At 37.9% G+C, this 23,339-nt stretch overlaps 1 protein-coding gene across 1 annotated transcript in view; it reads left to right on the top strand.

Moving 5' to 3' along the window:
- The first annotated feature begins 11,880 nt into the window (after window positions 1-11,880).
- MRC1 (mannose receptor C-type 1) overlaps window positions 11,881-23,339 on the top strand; it is a 107,479-nt gene continuing 96,020 nt past the window's right edge. The window contains exon 1 of the mRNA XM_025892019.2: window positions 11,881-12,052. Coding sequence (XP_025747804.1) covers window positions 11,992-12,052 — 61 coding nt within the window. The 5' untranslated portion in view covers window positions 11,881-11,991. The remainder of the gene's footprint in view (window positions 12,053-23,339) is intronic.

The raw sequence follows: 23,339 nt of genomic DNA, 5'->3' as shown, positions 1-23,339 counted from the left end.
CTGAGCCGAAGGCAGGTGCTTAACGACTGAGCCACCCAGGTGCCCCGACAAGATGTTTTTCTCTTGCTGCTTTTAAGAGTCTTCCTTTATCCTTAACTTTTGACATTTTAATTATTATGTGTCTTGGTGTGAATTTCTTTGGGTATCTTGTTTGGGACTCTCTGTGCTTTATGGACTTGGATGTCTGTTTCCTTTCCCAGATTTGGGAAGTTTTCAGCTATTATATCTTCAAATGAGTTTTCTGCTCCTTTTCTCTCTCTTCTATTTCTGGAATCCCTATAATAAAAAAATATTAGTATCATTGATGTTATTCCAGAGGTTACTTAAACTATCCTCATTTTTTAATTTTCTTTTTTCTTTTTGCTGTTCACTTTGGATGATATCCACTACCCTGTCTTCCAGAATACTGATCTGTTCTGCATTCTGTAATCTGATGTTGATTCCCATTAGTGTATTTTTCATTTCAGTTGCTGTATTCTTCAGCTTTGATTGGTTCCTTTTTATATTTTTTCATCTCTTTATTGAAGTTTTCACTGTGTTCGTTCATTCTCTCCCTAGTTCAGTGACCATGTTTATGAGCATTACCTCCAAATCTTTATCAGGTAGCTTGCTTATCTTCATTTCATTCAGTACTTTTTCTGTAGTTTGTCTTGTTTTTTGTTGTTGTTGTTGTTTAGAACAAATTCCTCAATTTCCTCATTTTGCCTGACTCTCCTTGTTGGTTTCTATGTATTAGGTAGATCAGCTTCATCTCCTGGCCTTGAAGAGGTGGCCTTATGCAGATGTCCTGTGAGACTCAGAAGTACAATCCTCCCAGTCACCAGAACTAAATGCTCCAGAGGTGTCCCCTGTGTGGTCTGCATGTGCCCTCCTGTTATGGCTGTGCTGTGACTGGTGGGCAAGCCTGGCCCCAGTGTGGCTGATTAAGAGGTCAACTGTGGCTACTGTGGGCATGCTTGTGTTTGAAGCTAGCCCCTGATGCAGGTGGCTGCAAGGTCCAGCTGCAACTATTGTGGGCATACTGGTGGGTGGGCCCCCCTGCCATACGTACCTGCATTGGGAAGGTGTTTCATTATCTCACAAAGAGACATTAATTCATGAACTCTAAATCATGCTGTTCCATGTATTTTTCAGGACTGCCATGTATGATTGTGGTAGCCAATGGGAAGGGCACCCCTTTAGGTTTAGCAGTGAGCCATCTGCACATCCTTATGCAATGGCCTTAAAAAAAAGAAACTTACTCCAAAGTGGGTTCCCCTCTTGGTGAGTGTTGAGCCAAAAGATACAACCAAGCCAAAGAATAGGAAAAGAAAGGGTTTTACCTGCAACAAGGAAGAAGAGCATCAGGGATTTTTCCAAGATTGGAGAGACAGACAGGGAGTCACAGCTTCCTGAAGGAAATACTCACCAGCACCCAGGTAGGAAAACCTCAACTGTAATTGATGAATTGTTGGAGGCTCTGTGTAGATAACAATTAAATCTCCAGAGATGCCCAGTCATAGGGGATCCCCATAATATTGTGAGATTAACCTCCAGGAGCTTGACCAAGTTTCCATAGTAAATATTGGAGAAAAATTCCCTCATGCTTCCACCAAGGGGAGGGGGAAAGGAACCTTTTTGAAATAAGCCAGAGCACTCTGTTCTTCTTAATAAAGCCTGCCCTCAGGGGAAACTAGCTAACCAGAGCCTAATATGCTGGGGTAATCATCAGAGTCTAGCTGACCTGAGGGAAGGGAAATACCCAATTCCAGCCCACTCTAGCTGTCTTGTTGACCTAAGGATAAGGGGAGAAAAAACAAAAGAAAACAGAGAAACTCTGGTGAAGGTCACAGTCTAGAGGCATAGACTCCCTAAAGACTGAGACCTGGTCATAAATTATAAAATGCCCTCCACATACATATTTCACCCCCACATTACTAAAGCCTTATTTAGAGAAGTTCCTTTTAGCTGTTATACCATGTCCAGCTATCAAGAAAAAATTACATGGCATACCAAAAGGCAAAATATATATATATATATATTTTCATATATATATATGACTTGAAAAGATAGAACAAGCATCAAAACCAGACATGTCAGGGATGTTGGAATCATCAGACCAAGAATTTAAGACAAATAGGGTGAATATAAGAAGCGCTCAAATGGATAAAGTAGACAGCATGCAAGAACAGATGGGCAGTGTAACCAGAGAAATGGAAATCCCAAGAAGGAACCAAAAAAGAAATGCTAGAAGCAAAAAAGAGTGTAGCAGAAATGAAGACTGCATTCAGTGGACTTATTAGTAGACTGGATATAGCAGAGGAAGGAATTTCTGCATTAAAGGACAGAGCAATAGAATCTTTGAAAACAAAGAAAACAAAGTCTGAAAAAAATGGAACAGAGTACCCGAGAACTGTGGGACAGCTGCAGAACGCATAAGTTATGAGTAATAGAATACTAGAACAGAAGAAAGAAAGAAAGGAACTAAAGAAATATTTGAAACAATAATGGCTAAGAATTTCCCCAAATTAATGTGAGACACCAAACCCACAGATCCAGAAAGCTCAGAAAATACCAAATAGGATAAATTGCAAAAGAATTACACCTCAGAATATCATTTTCAAATTACAGAAAGTCAAAGACAAAGTATCCTGAAAGAAGCCAGAGGGAAAAAAGCACCTTTCCTCTAACATCCACCTTCTCAGAGACCATGCAAGCAAGAAGAGAGAGCAGTAAAATATTTAAAGGGTTAAAAGAAAAAACTAACAACCTAGAATTCTGTACCCTGTTAAATCATTCTTCAAAGGTGAAGAGAAATAAAGACTTTCCTAGACTTATAGAAATTGAGGAAATTTCTTGCCAGTAGACCTGTCTTGCAAGAAATGCTTAAAGAAGTTCTTAGAAGGAAAAAAATATTGGTCGGAAACTGAGATACATAAAGAAAGGAAGAGCATCAGAAAATGAATAGATGAAGGTAAATAAAAATTATAACAAATTTTGTAACTGACTTAATAGGTAACAGTTTGTTCAGAATAATAGCAACAATGTATTCAATTATGTATGCTTATGTATATAGCATATACATACATGCTTTATACAATTATATGTAAGTAAAATGAGTGACGGCGATGATACAAGTGATGGGAGGAAGGAATTAGGAATTTTTTTAAATTTTAAGATGATTTCATGATAAATGGTATAGCATTATTTGAAACTGTACTTGGATTAGCTGTAAAAGTATGTTGCAAACTCTAGGGCAGTCACCAAACAAGTTTAAAAAAGGAAGTATAACAGATATGCTGAGAAAGGAGACAAAATGGAGTCATATAAAATGCTCAGTTAATACCATAAAAGGCAGAAAAAGAGTGAAAGACAAAAATAGCAACAAAGAAAATAGTAATACATACAATAGATATGAATCCAACTTTATCAATAATCACTCTGAATGTCATTGGTCTAAATACACCATTTAAAAGACAGAGATTATCAGAGAAGCCTGGGTGGCTCAGGTGGTTAAGCTCTGCCTATGGCTCAGGTCATGATCTCAGGGTCATGGGATCAAGGCCCACCTGAGGCTCCCTGCTCATCCCAAGGTCTGCTTCTCCCTCTGCCCCTCCCCCTCTTCATGTGTGCATGTGTGCTCTCTCTTTCACTCAAATAAATAAATATAATCTTGAAAAAAAATGGAGATTGTCAGAGTGGATCAAAAAATATGACCCAGCTATCTGGTCTACAAGAAACCCACTTTAAATATAAGGACACATATAGATTGAAAGTAAATGGATGGAGAAAAATAGACCATGTTTATGCTAACAAAAAAAAAGCCGCAGTAGCTATATTAATTTCAGAAAGAGAAGACTGCAAATTAAGGAAAGTTATTAGGATTAAGGAAGGTATTCCATAATGATAAAGGGGTGGATTTCTTAAGGAGACATAACAATTCTTAACATGTATGCAGCCTAAAAACAACATCAAAGTACATGAGTCAAAAACTGATAGAACTGCAAAGAGAAATAGATGAATCTCTTATTATAGTGAAAGACTTCAACACCCCTGTTCAGAGGTGGACAGTTCCAGCAGGCAGAAGTAAGGACATATTTGAACTCAACAACACTATCAATGAAACTACAAAGCTCCAATAAAAATATTGAAGGAGAACTAAATAAATGGAGAGATATTTCACATTCATGGATAAGGAAGACTCAATATTGTCAAGATGTCAGTTCTTCACAACTTGATCTAGATATTCAGTGCAATCCCAATGAAAGTTTTCACAAGTAATTTTGCGGATATTAACAAACTGATTCTAAAGTTTATATGGAGAGATAAAATGTCCAGAATATACAACACCATATTGAAGTAGAAGAGCAATGTTGGAGAATTGATACTGCCTGACTTCAAGACTTACTATAAATCTACAATATGATATTGACAAACCAATAGACAAACAGATCAATAGAACAGAATAGAGAAATCAGAAATAAACCCACATAAAAATAGTCAACTGATCTTTGAAAAAAGAACAAAATTAATAAAATGGAGAATATACAGTCTTTTCAACAAATGGTGTTGGGACTACTAGACATCCACAGGCAAAAATCATTAATCTGTATATAGACCTTACACACTTCACAACAATAAAGTCAAGATGGATCGTAGATCTAAATGGTAAATAGGGAACTATAAAACTCCTAGAAGATAACATAGGAGAAAACCTAGATGACCTGAGGTATAGTAATGCCTTTTTAGGTATAAACCAGAGATATGATCCATACAGAAATAATTGATGAATTTGACTTCATTAAATTAAAAAGCCTCTACTTTGTGAAAGACAATATCAAAATTAGAAGACGAACCACAGACTGGAAGAAAATAATTGCAAAAGTCATATCTGATAAAGGCTGTTATCCAAAATATACAAAGAACTCTTAAAACGCAACACTAAGAAAACAAACAACTCTGGAGACAAACTATGAGAGACACTCGACTCCAAGAAACAAACTGAAGGTTGTGGAAAGGGAAAAGGGTGGGGGGTTGGGGTAACTGGGTGATGGGCAGTAAGGAGGGCATGTGATGTGATGAGCACTGCGTGTTATATGCAACTAATGAATCATTGAACATTATATCAAAAACTAATGATATGTGAACTTAAATTAAAAAAAAAGAAAACAAGCAACCCAATTTAAAAATGGAAAAGGACCTCACCAAATGAATAAACACCTCACAGATGGCAAGTTAACATAGAAAGAGATGTTCCAGATCATATGTCATCAGGGAAATGCAAATTAAAACAACAATGAGAAGCTACCACATCTCAATTAGAATGGCCAAAATCAAAACACTGGCAACACCAAATGCTGGGGAGGATATGGAACAGAAGACATTGTCTTTCATTGCTGGTGGGAAAACAAAATGGTATAGACATTTTGGAAGACAGAAAGATGGTTTCTTACAAAATAAACATCTCCTACCATACCATCCAGCAATCATGCTTCTTGGCATTTACTCAAAGGAGTTGGAAACACATCAGCACAAAAGCTTGAACATGGATATTTTTAGCAGCTTTGTTCATAATTGTCAAAATTTGGAAGCAAGAAAGATGTCCTCCTATAGGTAAATAGGTAGGTAAAATGGTTAAATAAACTGTGGTAATTTTGATAATGGAATATCATTCAGCACTAAAAAGAAATGAGCTAGCAAGCCATGAAAAGCCATGAAGGAAACTTACCTGAATATTACTAAATATAAGAAGCCAGTTTGAGAAGGCTGCATGCTGTATGATTCAAATTACACTCTAGAAAAGGCAGAACTACAGAGACAATATAAAAAGATGAACAAGCAGAGTACAGAAGATGATGATAATCAAGGACGCTATGCACATGTGGGGGCAGGGGAGTAAATGAAAAATTTCTGTACCTTCCTCTCAATTTTATTGCAAACTAAGTGTCCTAAAAAATAATCTTAAAAAAAGGTAGTGTAGTCTTAAATATATAAAAAAAATGATTTTAAATGTGTTTTGGATAATATTTACTATAGTAATATTTGCTGTGAAAGTTTGCATTTATATCTCTACAAATCTTAATTTTTCAGGATGTGCCTATTAAAAAACTCATAATTTCTCATGTGTTGAAATTAAAATATTACTGGATTTTTCAGAAATGCCTTCTTTATCTACAATGTATTTTTTTTAAAGATTTAGATACCTTTGAGAACATTTCATACCTTAGAGAACACAGATTATTTCAGTGAATAGATATAACACATTCTGTATTGCTAAATATTATAGGTAACATTACACATTTGTGTAGTTCTGGAGAAGAAATCTAATGTTTTTGTCTTAGCTTCCAACTATAAAGTCTCAGTCATTTTCAGACCATAAAGTACATTTTTAATCTTATTCTTAAAATATTTTTCAAATATAAAATGGATCAAGTAACATTCAAATTAAATTATTTTGCAAAGTTAAATAAGTTTATTATAAAGATGTGTGTGGTGCCAAACAAAACAAAATAGAACACCAGTTAGAGAACTATAAAACTCACAGGCCCCCAAATAGTCTATATATATATATATATATATATATATATATATATATACATATATATATAGTCTATATATATATACTGTAAATTATAATCAATCTAAATATTCTATCTGAAGAGAATTACAATTAAAGTCAAATTTTAGATAAATAATCCAATACAAAGATTTTTTTTAAATTGTGGAAATGCAGTTGTTTTCTATTAAACTGCAAATGCATTATTGGTGTTTTGACATATTTTGGTAAGGATTGGAAAATATGAGGAATAAGAACATAAAGAAACAGTGTTCCATACTTTAAATTTTTAAGTTTATACTCAGCTGCATCATTATATCTTCTTTTTTTTCTGGGTCATAATTACTGTGATACCATTTGAGCAAATTTGCCCATCAAAAGACAGGCTTGCTTAAACAAAACAAACTTCTGAATGAGGAATGATAGAGCAGGTTACAAAAAATGTGTTGAGCTAATTTTCTTGGAACTGTTTCAAAGCAAAAGAGTCATCAAGTTCATCTTTTATGGAATTGAGTGGGTGTGAAGTACATGATGCTTGAGAAAGAGAATGTCTAGGAGGAAATGAAATAGTTCAGCAATTATCTTGCCAATTAAAAAAGTAAGAATTTTCTTAATTTTATAGAAATACCTCATTAGCTTGAAGGAAGTGCTAGTTAAAAGCTACCACCATCATCAACAGCTAAGCAAAAACCAGAACCAAAACTTAGTAGAAGAATATAGTAACAGATTTTGTTCTAATGTGGTAAAATATTCATAACATAAAATTTCCCACTTTAACCATTTTTATGTGTACAATTCAGTAGCTTTAAGTATGTTCACAATATTGTGTAACTTTCACCAGTATCTATTTTTAGAACATTTCATCATCTCGAACAGAAACTCTGTACCCACTAAAGAATAACGTTCACTCTCCCTTCCCCATTGGTCCCAGATAACCTCTATTCTTTCTGTCTCTTGTGAATTTGCCTCTTCTACATACATCATATAAGGGAATCATACAATATGTGCCTTTTTTTGCCTGGATTATTTCACTTAGCATAGTGTTTTCAAGGTTGTACTTCTTGTAGCAGGTGTCAGATTCCTTTTTATGACTGAATAATATTCCATTGTGTGTGTGACACACACTACACTTAGTTTATCCATTCATCCGCTGATAGACACTTGGGTTGCTTCTATCTTTTGCTAGTATGAATAATGCTGCTGTGAATGTTGGTGTACAAATACCTGTGTTAGTCTTTGTTTTCAGTTCTTTGGAATTGCGGGATCACATGACAATGATATGTTTAAATTTTTGAGGAATGGCCAAACTATTTTCCACAGTGGCTATATCATTTTACATTCCCTCCAGCAGTGCACAAGGGGTCCAATTTCTCCACATCCTCACCAACATTTATTATTTTCTGTTTTGGTTTTTTGATAGTAGCCATCCCAATGGGTGTACAGTGCTACGCCATGGTGGTTTGGTTTGTACGTCCCTAATGACTAGTGATGTTGAATATCTTTTCATGTGCTCATTGGCTATTTGTGTGTCTTCTTTGGAGAAATGTCTGCTCAAGCTCGTTGTCATTTTTAAAATTGATTGTGTTGTTGTTGCTATTGAGTTGTACTTCTTTATATATTATGGATATTAATCCCTTATCAGATATGTGATTTGCAAATACTTTCTCCCATTCTCTAGATTGTCTTTTCACTCTTTTGATTGTATCCTTTGATGTACAATTTTTTAAAATTTTGGTGAAGCCCAATTTATGTATTTTTTCTTTCATTTTCTGTGCTTTTGGTGTCATATCCACCACCACCCCCAAAAAACTCATTGCTGAATCCAATGGCATGAAGATTTTTCCTGATGTTTTCTTCTAAAGGTTTTATAGTTTTAGCTCTTAAATTTAGGCTTTTGATCAATTTTGAGTTAATTTTTATATATGGTATAAGATAAAAGCCCAATTTCATTCTTTTGTATGTGGATATACAGTTTTCCCAGCACAATTTGTTGAAGAGACTTCTTTCTTCATTGAATGGTCTTGGCACCCTTGTGAAAAATCAATTGACTCCATATGTGAGAATTGGGCTTTCTGTTCTATTCTATTGGTCTCATGTTTCCCCTATGCCAACACCACACTATTTGGATTACTGTAGCTTTGTGGTAAGTTTTGAAATCAGGAAGTATGAATTGAGTTTTCCAACTGTATTCTTTTTCAAGATTGTTTTGCCTATGTGGTATCTCTTGAGATTTCATGTGATTTTTATGATGTTTTTTTTAATTTCTATAAAAAGTGTCATTGGGATTTTTATAGAAATTGCATGAATCTATAGAACTCTTTGGATAGTACTGTCATCTTAATGATATTAAGTCTTCTTAATATCTACGAACATGGAGTTCTATGAACATGGGATATCTTCCCATTTTTTTAGGTCTTCTTTAATTTCTTTCAGCAATGTTTTGTAGCTTTCATTGTATAAGTCTTTTGCCCCCTTGGTTAAACTTATTCCTAAGTACTTTGTTCTTTTTGATGCTATTGTAAATGGAAATGTTTTCTTAATTTCCTTTTCAGATTTTTCATTAATAGTATATAGAAATGCAACTGATTTTTGTGTTTTGATTTTGTATCTTTCAACTGTGTTTCATTTGTTTCTTAGCTCTAACAATTTTTTTGGTGGAAGTTTTAGGGTTTTCCACGTATAAAATCATGCCATCTGTGAAAAGAGGTAATTTCACTTGTTGAGAGATACTTTTACTTCTTTTCCAGTTTGATACTTTTAAATTTTTTTCCTTGCCTAATTACTCAAGTTAGAACTTCTAATACTATGTTGAATAAAAGTGTTGAAAGCAGTTAAAAGCAGTGGTCAAGCTTCAGAACCCATAACTCTGATATTTTGAAGGACAAGGCCCTTAGTATCTACCCTGGCTCTAGCAAGCTGCTCCAGAAACTCAGTATGCCACCCTCACACCGCCAGCCACAAAGATTGGGGATGGAGGATGGTAGCCACTACCATAAGAGAAAGGTTGAAATTCGTTGAAATTTACCAGTTCTCCATTGGGTGTTCCAAGGTTTCTACTAGAGCCCAGAGTTCCAAAATAGTTACTTCAGACAGTTCCTGCCAGTTCAATAGTTGTTTAGAAGAAATGATGGATACCTAGAGCTTCCTATTCCATCATATTCTGTGTTGGATTTCTTTTTGCCTGTCCACCCCTTCTAGCCTGATATATTTTTGTTTCAATAAGGTCAAGGCCTTGGGGTAAATTCTTTGTGGGACAGTTGGCTTCCTTTTGTTTCAAAGTCACAGATTTACCAATGATCTTGGTTGGCCATGTGACACATTTCTGTAATTCAAAAAACCTTGAGGGGTGAGTGTAGAGAGAATACAATTACATTTTCTTTGCTTCTGAAATTGATATAAATCCAAATTAGGCAAAATTTTTTGAATTTATATAAATTATTTACATTTAAAGGCCATGAATGACTCATTTAAAATATCTTTTTGTGTGTGTGTAATAAATCAGTGAAACGGTATTTCAGAAACAAACATTTTGTTTCATCTTTTTTTTTTAAGATTTTATTTATTTATTTGACAGAGAGAGAGAACACAAGAAGGGGAAGCGGGAGAGGGAGAAGCAGACTGTCCTCTGAGCAGAGAGCCCAATGCGGGGCTCAATCCCAGGATCCGGGGATCATGACCTGAGCCAAAGGCAGGCGCTTAAAGACTGAGCCACCCAGGTGCCTCTCATCTGTTTCATAACCAACTTTGTCAGTCAAGTCTTAGCTTAATGAAAAAAAACCCCAAACTTTTGTCCTGTGTCCTACATTTTTACCACCTTTTGCACCCTGTCTGAATAATCTTAAATTTAGAATGTTTAAAAAAAAATCAGTGCAGACTATATCGCATTTCTTCCTAGGAAGCAGTTTATAACTTTTATAACTTTCACAAAAATGGTCAATCTTGGGGCTTTCCACTTGATGATAAACTACTTATTTAAAATTTCAAAAAAGGGGCACCTGGGTGGCTCAGTCGGTTAAGTGTCTGCCTTTAGCTCAGGTCATGATCCCAGGGTCCTGGGATTAAATCCTGTGTCGGGCTCCCTGCTCAACGGAGAGCCTGCTTCTCCCTCTCCCTATGCCCCTCCCCTCTCCTCCACTTATGCTCTCTCTCTGGCTCTCTTTCTCTCTCTCAAATAAATAAATAAAATCTTTAAAAAAATTTTTTCAAGAAAATGCAATGTTTCTAGCAGCTTCATTTTGAATTGCTAATCTTTACCACATTCTAGGTGTGGGTTGGCTATCTAATTACTGATATCTGCATCAAGATATTCTTAACCCATGTTTTACTTCTGAAAAATAATAAAGTAGACGTTTAGGGGTTAATGTTGTGTTTAATGAACACTTTTGTTTTTATTTTTATTTATTTTTAAAATTATCGTTATTTTTTAAGTAGGCTCCACACCCAGCATGGAGCCCAATGCAGGGCTTGAACTCACAACCCTGAGATCAAGACCTGAGCTGAGATCTAGAGTCAGACGTTTAACCAACTGAGCCATCCAGGTGCTCCAATTTTTGTTTTTAAAGGAAGAATTCCACCCAATCATGTAATGAATCTACATCCTTGTGACAAAATGAGCAGATTTTCTCCTCTAAGAGGACACTTCCGAAGTTGAAGACGACCAGTATTGTTGAGGCTGGGCATCGGGGATCTTTTGTCACTGTTTTCTATGTTTTTCTGGAGAACTTTCTGCTTCCCAGCCTTGAGGAGATTCCCTTTTAGGTTTAGCCTCTCACTTTTCTTCTGGCTAAAGGAACAAAGCTCTGTGAGAACTGTGTCTTTTGCATCCAAGAAAAAAAAAGACACTCCAAGCACTGAATATAGATAATGAGGGGAATCAGTTCCAGCCCTTAAGAAAACGTTTCCAGCAGGAAACTGTCCTTTTTCGTGCCTGCCATTTCTGTCACTCTAGGTTGGGGTTGTCTGCTGAGGGACCACTGTTTCAGCTGCTTCCCAGAGGGAAGCCCAGCTTTCCAGCCCAGGTAATGGCCTCCTGCGTGCTCTTCACACAGCCCCTTCTGAACCAGCCCCGAGGCAAACAGCTGCTTCACTTCTCCCTTCTCTGCAGGCCAGCCTGTCTCTGCCTTTCTCACCATCACCCTTTCGCCACCCCCCCTTCCTCACCACTCTCCCACATGTGTCCCTTTCTCTGTGTCTGCTCTTCTCAGAAGTTAGCTTACAAAGCAAAGTTGTAACTTTGAATTCCTGTTTTTCCAACTACCCTCATGTGACAGGATATCTCCTTATTGGAGGTTTTCCCTAATTTCAGAAGCCCTTTAAAAGTGAGAGCTTCCTCCACACCTCTTTTCAGCAGGGCAGCTCTGAGAACAGAGTAGGGGAAGGGGTGAGTGGGTGCCTGCATTGTTTTGGTTCCTTCTTACCCCCTCCTATCAGTGCAAGCGAAGGATAAACTCTGGGACATGCGGCTGTCCCTGCTCCTGGTTTTCCTCTCTCTCATTCCGGTCGCTGTACAGCTGTTGGGTAAGTTGACCAAAGCGGAAGCTTTCTGACTTGGGGCCTGGGGGCGATGGCACACCTTCCCTTTTGGGTCAAGGTTAATAGATTCCTTTCAATACCTGTGGTGGGGAGGAAAGCAAAAGTCCCCTGCACCACTGGCTCTGCGGGGAAACCGGTTGCCTCCTCCTGGAAGCCAGGGACCAGGAAGCCAAGCCAGTACCTGGCCCCCAGCCCCACAGAACCCCCGTCTCTTCCTGACTTCTCTCATGTCCCACTGTTCCTTCCCTGCTCTGTTCTTAGAAGCATTTCCTCTGTAGTTTGTGTGTTCTGGTTTTCAATTCACAATATTCCTGTCTAACCACCAAGAAATATCTTCTGAAAGTTTTTGGCCAAAAGGAGGGAGGCACTGCTGTCTTTCTTCACGGTGGGTCTAAGGATCATAAATGATCCTCCAAAGATGGATTCCATGAGATTTTCTTTTTCTTTTTCTGTGAACAAACTTTTTAATCCTCCATAGTTTTTTACAGCTGCAAAGTTCATCCTAATCAGTATTCTAAGTTGTTCAAACTGACTTACACTTGTTTTCTTCCTCTTTCCCCACCCACCCCTCCCCGAGACTGATTATTACTTAGGAGGAACAGATTCACAGCTTTTCAGTTCTCAAAGACGTTGTTAAGTCTCTTTTCTAGTTCTCTAGACTCAACCTGTTTAACTTCAGAAAGAGAGTACCTGTTAGAATTTTCATTCCCCCCCCTTTTTTTTTTGAAATGAGATCGAAGGGATCTCAACTTTGAACTTTTGGTTCCTGATCCCCCTTCTTTTCCCCCAAATCAGCGCAGGTCATCTGTGTGCAGTCTGCGCAAAGGGCACTCCATACTCTCCATGTAATGGTGGGGGCAGAACTGGGAGCACAACAAAAACACAGAAATGGCCACCACCAGGAGACTCCCGGAGAGGGTGCTGACCACAGAAAACATTAAATCATAATGAGCATTAAGTAGCAGTGATTATATGGGGCACCTGGGTGGCTCAGTCACTTACGCGTCCAGCTCTTGATCTCAGCTCAGGTCTTGATCATGGGGTGGTGAGTTCAAACCCCGTGCTGGACCCCATGATGGGTGTGGAGCCTACTTAAAAAAAAGAAAAAAGCAGTGATTATAAAAACACAAATAAAAGTCTCCTGCCCCTGCCAGGAACTCACTCTGTGCTGTAGTTTCCCTGTTTCTAAAATGGGGAGCAAAATGTTACCTCTGCACCATGTTTTTGCAAGGATTCAGTGAATTATAAAATGGAAAATGTTTAGAACATAGTATGGCCCATAGGAATTGCTTCCTAAGTGCTAGCTATTAAAAGTAGTGACTTCTTGTTCCCACAGTAGTAACGAATTATCCAATAAAAGCAGTATATTAAGCATTTAAAGGAAAGATTTCCCATTAAAGGAGAGAGCAAGCATTTAAAGGAGAGATTTCCCAAGAAACCATGCTGAAGTTCTTGGAGTCTGAAAAGGTATTTTGCCTTATTCCTGATTACAAAGCCTATCTCTCAATGAGTAAGGGGTGCTGAAGGAGGAGATGCTTAATCCAAATGGGAGAAGACCACAGGCTGATGTTAGACATTAACACAGTGTTCATCTTGCAAGTCTGTCTTGAGGACGCAAAGGTTAAAACTAAAACCAATGAAAATCTAAGAGTTGTACTGTCTTAAATAGAATAGTCTGCTTAGGAATAAGTTCCCTGTCACTGGAGGTCTTCAAATAGAATCTGGATGAACAGTTCAAGGGCTCCGTGTGGGACGTGGGACGTGGATTCCAGCCCAGGCAGTCCAACAGAAACATCATTGGTTACATTATGTAGCCACACTAAAAAAAGTAAAAAGAAACAGATGACACTGATTTTATGAATATATTTTATTTAACCCAATATATCCAAAATACCTCTAGTGAAGATTAATCAGTATAAAATGTATTGGGATATTTTTACACTCATTTTTTAAAAGTTAAATTTTCAAAATCCAGTGTGTATTTTGTACTTAGAACACATTTCAATTCAGACTGGCCTCATTCTAAGTGTACCCTTAGGGCTACCATATTGGGCAGCATAGATACTAATTTTCTTCAAACTGGCTCTTAATGTTCTGGGGCAAGAAGTTTTCTCAGTTTGCTTAGGAAAGTTTCCCTCCTTGAGACAGCAGGATGCCTTACTCTGATGAATGTCTTCCTCTTCATAGGCACAAATATGGGGGAAGCAGGGAGGTGCTGAAGATCTGTTTACTCAAGGAATAAAAAACAAACAAAAACATGGGTGAGGGAGCCCCTTCCGGAATTTTTTTCCTTGAGAGCCTATAAATCTGATTTTACCTCTTTCTTGGTACTTTGTTACTTTGTAACTTAGTACTAAGTACTAAGTAACTGATATGTAGTAACAAAGCAGTAGAAAAAAGGGTACATGAATTTCCTTACCCCCTGTACCCCCTGCCCTGGCTCCCGACCCATGAAGAGACCCCACAGAAATGTCTCCCTACTTTCTGTGGTTTATTTTTCTTTTCAACCCGGAACTCTTTCTCCCACCTCCCCAAGCACATATCACATCATCATCACTGCGAGCGTCCATGTCATACCTCAAGGGGCCAGGAGACCAAGCTTAAAGGGGAGGGAAGTTCTTACCCTTTTCTTGCCCTGCTATCTGTTAGCAAGAAGAATTCGATTTCAAACTACCAATGTGATGTCACTGGAGGCAGAGTTGGAAAAGATGCCAACAATAGGACCTCACTAGCCAGTGAATGTAGAACAAATGCAGTGAATTTGATCTCTGGCACAGTCTCATGCTGCATCCAACCTCCATGTTTTATAGGTAAGAACACTGAAGTCCTGACAGGTTAAGTGATCTTTCCAGAGTCTCACAACTAGTTAATGGAACAACCCATTTAGCGCTCAGGACTCCTGACTCCCAGTAGAGTATTCTTTCTATTAAACAGAAGCAATTTTTTTTTTTTTTTTTGCTGAATGAATGATTGGTTAATACCAATCTAGAATTTCTTCAAGAAACAATTCCCCACTGTCATTCCCTTCATCATTTTAATTTTCATAAAATTTTCCTTTATGATATTTCTAATTTTATTTCTAGTCTCTTCATTTTTTCCTTTACATTTGACTTCTTTTAGATGCCGGATTTAAGACATACTTTCTAAAGTTACTGAGCAAAAGCAAGTTCTTGTCATCTTTCTTTTTTCCCATTGTTCTTATATTTGTCTATTTTTTATGTTATTGTTCCAAACTTCATCTGATTTTTCTGAAATTGAGAAATGGAGATCTGTGTATGTAGGATATTGCGGTTAAAAATAAGATGATGATTGCTTTGTTACACGACCATTCAGTGCCTTGTGAGGGTGATGAACCTAATTTCTCAGTAGGAGGAGTCATCATTGGTTAAATGTGAACTTTACAGAGTCAAATGTGCTCAACCTCCATTAAAGACAAAGACCCTTGTCTTCAAAAGGGAGCTAGAGGCACAGGCATCCTTCAACACTCAGATCTGGCCTGTGGGACTGGAACACGAGCAGCTAAGGGAGAACTAAGAGGTCACCAAGGCCACAAGAGGAGTGGAACAAAAGGAAATAGCTTCTGAAGTAGCATATTTCCATGGCAGAGAGGGAGTCAAACTGATGTCAAAATGAGAACACTAATGTCCTCTTGCCTCTTGGCTACCATCAAGCCTTCTTGTTGGATGGAAACATCATGTGGTTAGTTTGGTCCATAGAGGAGACTAGTGGAAATCAGTCAGAACAAAAGTGAGGGTAAAGCAGGTAAGAAAGCAAGTACCTTTTCAAAAAGAATTGAAACTGACCTCGAAAGGAGAAAGTCTTCGAAGACAAATTTGTCCACTTACAAACCAAGCTAAAGTCACAGAGTGCATTCAGATCCTTAGTCCCATTCATTAATCATCTTCAGATCCTGAAGTAAGATGGGTAGATGTTACCATCCACATTTTACTACATGAGAAAACAGGCTCAGAAGTCAGCTAGCCAATAAGGACCAGAGCTGATTCTTGACTATTGTCTTCTGGCTCTGAGGCTAAGAGTTTGTCAGCTGGAGTGTTTTGACAAGGAAAGACATAAAATGTGTTCAAAACAACAGTATGTCAAAGAAGGACTTAGTCCCTCTATTTGTATTAACTGTTTAGACTTTTCACTAGGGGAGGGGAAGGAGGGCATTACTCCTGGAATGTTTACTATGTACAAAATGATATGCTGGGTGTTTTATATAAATTATCTCATTTAGAAGTTCATAGCAACTCTATCATGGAGCATCATTATCCCTATTTTACAGATGAGGAAATCGAGGCAGGAATGATTAATCTAACTGAGCAACACAACCAGCGAATGGTGGAACCAGAATTTGATCACAAGTTTGCTGACCCCAAAGAATATACCTTTCTCCACCACATTACCTGGTCCCTAGAGTTTGGAATCTCTGGAGTCTCCACCATCTCTGTTCTTCTGTTCCTGTCTCTGGGCTGCAACAGCTCTATTTTCTCTAGTCTCATCCTCTTCTCAACCATTCCACGCTGTCTTCAAGACTCATTTTCCCAAATTAATGATAATACTTAAGACGTAGATAGCAGTTTCTATGTGTCAGGAACTGTTCTCAGTGCTTTATTTAGATGATCTCATTGAATCCTCACAACAACCAGCAGGTCCTGTTATTTTCCCCTCATTTTTCAGATGGAAAAAAGGAAGCACAGAGTGGTTTAGAAACTTGACCAAAGTCACACAGCCAGTGTGATTATGTCATGATCAGATGGTCATTTGATTTTATGATACATAAAGTTTAATTAGTTAATTAGCATGACTGTGAGGGGAAGAAGGAAGAGTGGCAGAGGTCAACTTCTTACCTACAGATTTTGTTTGTTTGTCCTAGAATTGGGGGAGGGGCTGGCATTCTGATGTTGAAGATCTAGGAGAGAAAGGAAGGGAGAACAAGTGGAGAGGCAGAAAGGGGTAGAATCCAGGACCCAGGTAAAGAGATCAGCAGACTCAGTAGGGAGACCTACTGAGATGGGAGTGAACAAACCCAGGAAGGGTGTTGCTGTTCATATCTTTAGGAAGGGAGACAGGAAGTTTGAGAAATTCCTTACTCCTGCCCTCTCCTTTCTCCTGAGGTCATAACCCATATTGGATTCACCCTTGGACCCCCCCAAAGAGCCAAATGCAGTGACTTAAATTATTAGGTTCTCTGAACATTTGAATAAATGAAGGATCAATGTGAAAACTAAAATAACTCTCAATTTTTCCTTTATTCTTCTGTTCGACATTGCCAAACCTAACACTGTGATCCTTGGTCTGCCCTCCACCCCCGCCCCCAGCACTTGGCATAGTTTTTTTGCAGGTACTTGGTGCATGATAAATATCTGCTTTTCACTTAACTTTAGTTCTTGGAGGACACCTGTGTAGGTTTTACATTCATTTACAGAGGCTTTTAGGGACAGATTTCTTGGTTTGGGTTGTTTAAGACACTCTCTCTGACAGTGATTGGAGTGAAGTAGTTCATGTGGGAAACAGTCCCAGGAAACACTGGCAGAGGAGTGTGGAGGTGAGACGGGGAAGGGGAGGAGCCAGTGACCACCTTGGACACCTGGAGTTCAGCCCTGCTGGGGTGCTCTGGGTGACAATGTAGACTACCTGCCTCAGAGTCATCCCATTCAACATGGCAGGGATTGAGGGTGTTTATTCATCAATTGCTATCAGTCACCGGTGAAGGGCTACCCCGGGAGGGGCCTCCATTCTCTGACCTTTCTTGTCTTTGTGGCATGTAGGCACAGGGTCCTCTGATGCGCCCCGGGCCCAGAGATACTGTGCTGACATTGAGGAGTGGGGCTCATAGGCACTGAACTGGCAAAAGGCAAGAAGAAATAAGTAGAGTTCTGGCAGCATCTGCTACAAAATATCCACTTATTTTCCTCATATCCAGCTTCTCTGTCTTGCAAAAGATTGTTTTTTCATGTTAGCAGGTCAGCATTTCTTTTATCAATAGTGGGGAAAGTCTACAAATGTATAAGGAAATATAGCACATAATAGTTCTATCTCTAGATAGTCGAATTTAATAACCTAATTTTCTTTGCTAGTCAATTCAGAAATTTAATCATTTGCTCAATGTTATGGAAAAACTTTAAACTGTTAAAATGTGCTTAAATGAGTATTCACCCTCATGGGGCGCCTGGGTGGCTCAGTTGGTTAGGCGTCTGAATCTTGATCTCGGGGTCGTGGGTTTGGGCCCTGCACTGGGCTCCTTGCTGGGTGTGGAAAGTGTTAAAAGAAAAAGAACATTCAAACTTATGTTATTGCATATCTAGTCTTCAGTTATTTTGACTTGAGATGTTGAATTGAAACTTACCGCTTCTTTCCTGCATGTATTTTGACCTTTGAGGTTTCTGCCTTTGAATTAACTATAGGTGATGGGAGCTCAGTGGGGCACAGAAGTTGTCTCTGGTTTGTCCTCACAATATCACCTACACAGCACCTGCACATATTTCTTGAAAAACTAATATGAGGTGAGGAAGATAAGAGATAAGATGGAAGAAGTGTCCCCTCAATTCTATAAATAAATTTCTGATGTGTAAGTATTTAGAAAGCAGAAAGAAAAACACACATTCAATCTCATAATTGAGATGGCAGAGAAATGAATAGAGCCATTCCATTGTCCTCATTTGTTAGCTTTGTACTGTTTCTATTGTAATAACATAATTAGTATAGACAGAGAACAGAATGTTTATACATAGAAAACGTTGGTGTGGTTAATAGTGGCAAAAATGCCACAAGTTGCCTTTCGGTCAAGGCCTTGAATCTGTTTCAGAGGAAGAAATCAGAGACAACTGTACAGAGACCATGATAAAAGGAATAGTGGATGATTGTGGAATCATAAAGTGATAATGTTACATTTCCTTATATTGTCTAGCAAAGACAATGTCAAACTTGCACTGCTCCCTAATGTCAAAGATAAATAAAGGAAACCAGAATAGATAAGGTTGAATTGAAATAGAAATTTTTCATTTCCAGGTACTCCTTTATAAATATTTATAAATTGTTCTTTGGTAAAAATAAACTTTTAGGGGAAGAGGTAACATTAAATACACCCATCATCATTCATCCGTTATTAAATAAAATAATGCATCTGGGTTATTAGTCAAGATGCTTCAGATTAAATTAATGTTCTTTCATTCATTCAACTAATATTTGTGGACGGACTATTTTGCTCCAAAAAGAGAGGACACAGTCCTGAACCAGAAAGATTAAGTCTTTCTACTTGTGGGATTTACATTCCAGTAGAAGGACATGGACAACATATAACTAAATATTTTTTAAAAGGAATATATTTTAAGATGGTTATGAATATTATATAGAAAAAAAAGAGCAAAATTTGGATAGTCTGCTCACTAAGGAGTTGACACTTGAGCTGGGACCTTAAAGAGCATCCCAAGAAGAGGAAACTTGAAGTATGAAGTTTCTCAAGTGGAAATGAAGTGTTTGAGGAACAGAAAGGCCTTGTGGCTGGAAGGTGGTGGGTAAGAGCAGGGATAGGATCATTTCTCCCCAGGGAGCTAGGATGTGGAGGTTACTGTTTTTCTCTTGTGTACAGTAGCACACTCTTGAAGGATTTAAATTGTTGGGAAAATATAGTTGGGGCACCTGGGTGGCTCAGTTGTTAAGCATCTACCTTCGGCTCAGATCATGGTCCCAGGGTCCTGGGATCAAGCCCCACATCGGGCTCCTGCTCAGCAGGGAGCCTGCTTCTCCCTCTCCCACTCCCCCTGCTTGTGTTTCCTCTCTCGCTGTGTCTCTCTGTCAAATAAGTAAATAAATCTTTAAAAAAAGAAAATACAGTTAAAAACAAAATCTCCTCCCAACTTAGAAAACCTCTCACAAAGGTAGAAGAATAAGAAAACATATTATGGTTGAATAAGCACTCAACCAGAATGGGATGCACATCACAGGTAATCCGCTAAAGAAAATGCAAAAACAGAAAGAAATCTGACTCTTTTATATAGTTAAGTGGAAACAACCCATTACATTAGGGAGGTACTACAATTTGGAGTCAGGTAGCATATTAGACCCATCTCACCCAGGAAACTGGGAGATCAAGTGTTATCTTTTTTTTTTTTAAAGATTTTATTTATTTATTCATTTGAGAGAGCGAGAATGAGAGAGAGAGAGAGTGCACATGAGAGGGGGGAGGGTCAGAGGGAGAAGCAGACTCCCCGCTGAGCAGGGAGCCCGATGCGGGACTCGATCCCAGAACTCCAGGATCATGACCTGAGCCGAAGGCAGTCGCTTAACCAACTGAGCCACCCAGGTGCCCCGATCAAGTGTTATCTTCTTTGCATTTCAAAGAGAGGAAGACTAGAGTAAGACTATGGTGGCTCAGTCTAGGGTGAAAAGAAAGAAGAGAATGGATTAGAGTGTATATATATTTGTCAGGGTTCTCCAGAGAAACAGAACCAAAAGGGTATGTGAGTGTGTTTGTATGTGTGTATATCCATCTATCCATCCGTCCATCTATTCATCTATCCATCCATCCAGCTACCATCTATCCATGTATCAATCATCTTCTGTCTATCTTTTGAGAGAGATTGAAGGAATTGGCTCATGCAGTTGTGAAGGCTGGCGAGTCCAAAATCTATAGGGGTAAACTGGCAGGCTGGAAACTCAAGAAGGAGTTGATATTGCAGTTCAAGTCCAAAGACAATCTGGAGGTAGGGATTTTTCCTCTTTAGGGACCTCTGTCTGTTATCTCTAAAGGCCTTCAACTGACTGGATGAGGCCCACCCACAGTACTGAGGATAATCTACTTTACTCAAAGTCTACTGATTCAAATGTTAATCTTACCAAACAAACGAATGAACAAACAAAACTTCACAGCAACATCCAGACTGGTGTTTGACCAAATATCTGTGTACTGTGTCCTAGCCAAGCTGACACATAAAATTGTCACAGTATATTTCTGGGTAGAGCCAGTAGATTCTGTTTTTGTTCTAGAAAGTGAGGGAGAGCTGGGTATCCAGGATGTCCTAGGTTTTTGGCTTAGGGATATGAGTGGATGACAGTGCCGTTAATGAAAAACAGAAGATTGGATGTTTGCTCATTAAATGCCATGATGTTTAGAGAAAAATTAAGATGGAAATGCAGATGAAAATAAAGTACATGAAATAAAAGTCAAACAAGTATAAAAATCTCTGAAGGAAGAACACTATTTGTGCATGAAAACTCTCAAGCACCTTACCTTAAATGGCTGGTAACCAATGGGTTATATGACTAAATTTGGATGATGAATAAATGTCAGCTGCTCAATAATGCTGAAGTATGAGGTGGAAGATAGTACTGTTGCTGAGATGTTACTGAGCAAAACTATCTGAAAAGTGGAAGATAAGTCTAGATAGGAAAACAATAGGCAGAATAGCAAAGAAATTAAATGTAGAGGGTAGTATAGTTGAGTTTACAGATCTATATGACAAAATTTTCAGACTTCATTACCCTTTTAGATTAGAAGAGCCTAGATTTACATTTGTGTGTGGTAAATGATCACAGTAATTGTGTTTTTTTAACTTTTTGTTTTCCTATCTCCTGTGTTTTATTATGATCAAAACAGCATATTTTTAATATTTTAATTTTATTGCCAATGCAGAAAGTAACTCATCTTGTCACACTATGGCATGAGCAACAACAAGATGAGATCAAGTCCAGGAAGGAGTTCCTCTAGATGGGACGAACTCCAGCCAGGCATTGATTGCTGAGTTGACAGATGTCAACTCCAGAGAAGCCAACAGAAGCAGGTGTTATGAATTGAGACTCTATTGAGTCCCAATTCCAAGAAATCAAACCAACAGAAATGAGAAACCCAGCCAATGAAGCTCGGCTAAGGTTCAAAGTAGCACCAAATTAGGAACCCAGACAGGAGGTCTCTAACAAGTGTGGGACAAGAGCAGATGCAGGAGCAGGGCAGGGGAAAATAATCTTTCAAGGCAAAGATCCATCGTAAGGCCTAAATTGATGGCCCAAGAACTGATCTCAGAATGCAATGGTACTAACCTGACAGGGGTGTTGAGGACAGTAAATAGAATATGGTTTGTGAAATGTTTAGTAAACAGTGAAGGACTCTGCTAGTAGTACTTTTATTACTTTGTTACATTTCACTGGGATGATTTGATTAAAAATAATGAGCTAATTTAGTCAGACCCTTGAATATCTGCAGTACTACCAGCTCATTTTGAAAGAACACTTAAATAGAAGGAATTTAGTAGATGTTCAGAGGTAATGTTTGATATTTGTGTCATAAAATGAAAAGTATGTTCTTTTCATTTGTCTATTCTTAAAAAAAATAAACAAAAAGGAAAAACCTTTACATGAATTCAGTTTTAAGGGGAAAAATATGCTTTTCAGATGCTTTTTTTTCTTTTTCTTCTTGTTCCTTTTTTTTTTTTTTGACAACAGGAAGTTCAGTTTTGCCAGCTAGCAGCTATGTACTATAAGCCATCTACACATATTTATTTAAATTACCAGCCCCAAACTATAAGAACAAAACACTTTATTTTTAGTTATTCTCATAAGTATTACCTCAAATGAAATAAAAAATTGTATTTATTTAACCTTTACTGCAAACTTGACAAATTATTACACTTATAAGTACATTTTTGTATCTTTTTGTTATACAAAAGCTAGCTTGAATATGCCAATAAAATGAAAGTTAAAATTATTTTTTTAAGATTTTATTTATTTATTTGACAGGGAGAGACACAATGAGAGAGGAAACACAAGCAGGGGGAGTGGGAGAGGGAGAAGCAGGCTTCCCGCTGAGGAGGGAGCCCGACGCGGGGCTTGATCCCAGGACCCTGGGATCATGACCTGAGCCAAAGGCAGACGCTTAACGACTGAGCCACCCAGGTGCCCCGAAAGTTAAAATTATATAACAGATACTAACTTAACTCTAGATGCTACATTACTAAGTTATCTATTGTTGTAAGGGAAAACAAAACAAAACAAAACACTTCTCTAGCGTGGCTATTCGGAAAGCATTTAGTTCAAAGATTTGCTGGACATAAGGGTAAAACTTCCTAAAATAAAATTATCTTTTAAGTTACAAAAAATCTCGCTAATGTTATAATTAGAATAATTATGTATGAGCTTCCTCTATCTCAAAGAGAGTAGAGATGAATCAGACTTCAAAATTCTATTCCAGGGTACACATATATTTAATTCTACAGCTTATTGTATTCATATATAAATTTTCTTTTTTTTTAAGATTTTATTTATTTATTTGCCAGAA

This window comes from Callorhinus ursinus, unplaced genomic scaffold (assembly GCF_003265705.2).
Source record: "Callorhinus ursinus isolate GAN/ISIS: 27379988/994484 unplaced genomic scaffold, GSC_fseal_2.0 scaffold63, whole genome shotgun sequence".
NCBI lineage: Eukaryota > Metazoa > Chordata > Mammalia > Carnivora > Otariidae > Callorhinus > Callorhinus ursinus.
Note: the sequence above shows the minus strand (reverse complement) of the source record. Positions and strands in the feature narration are given on the sequence as shown.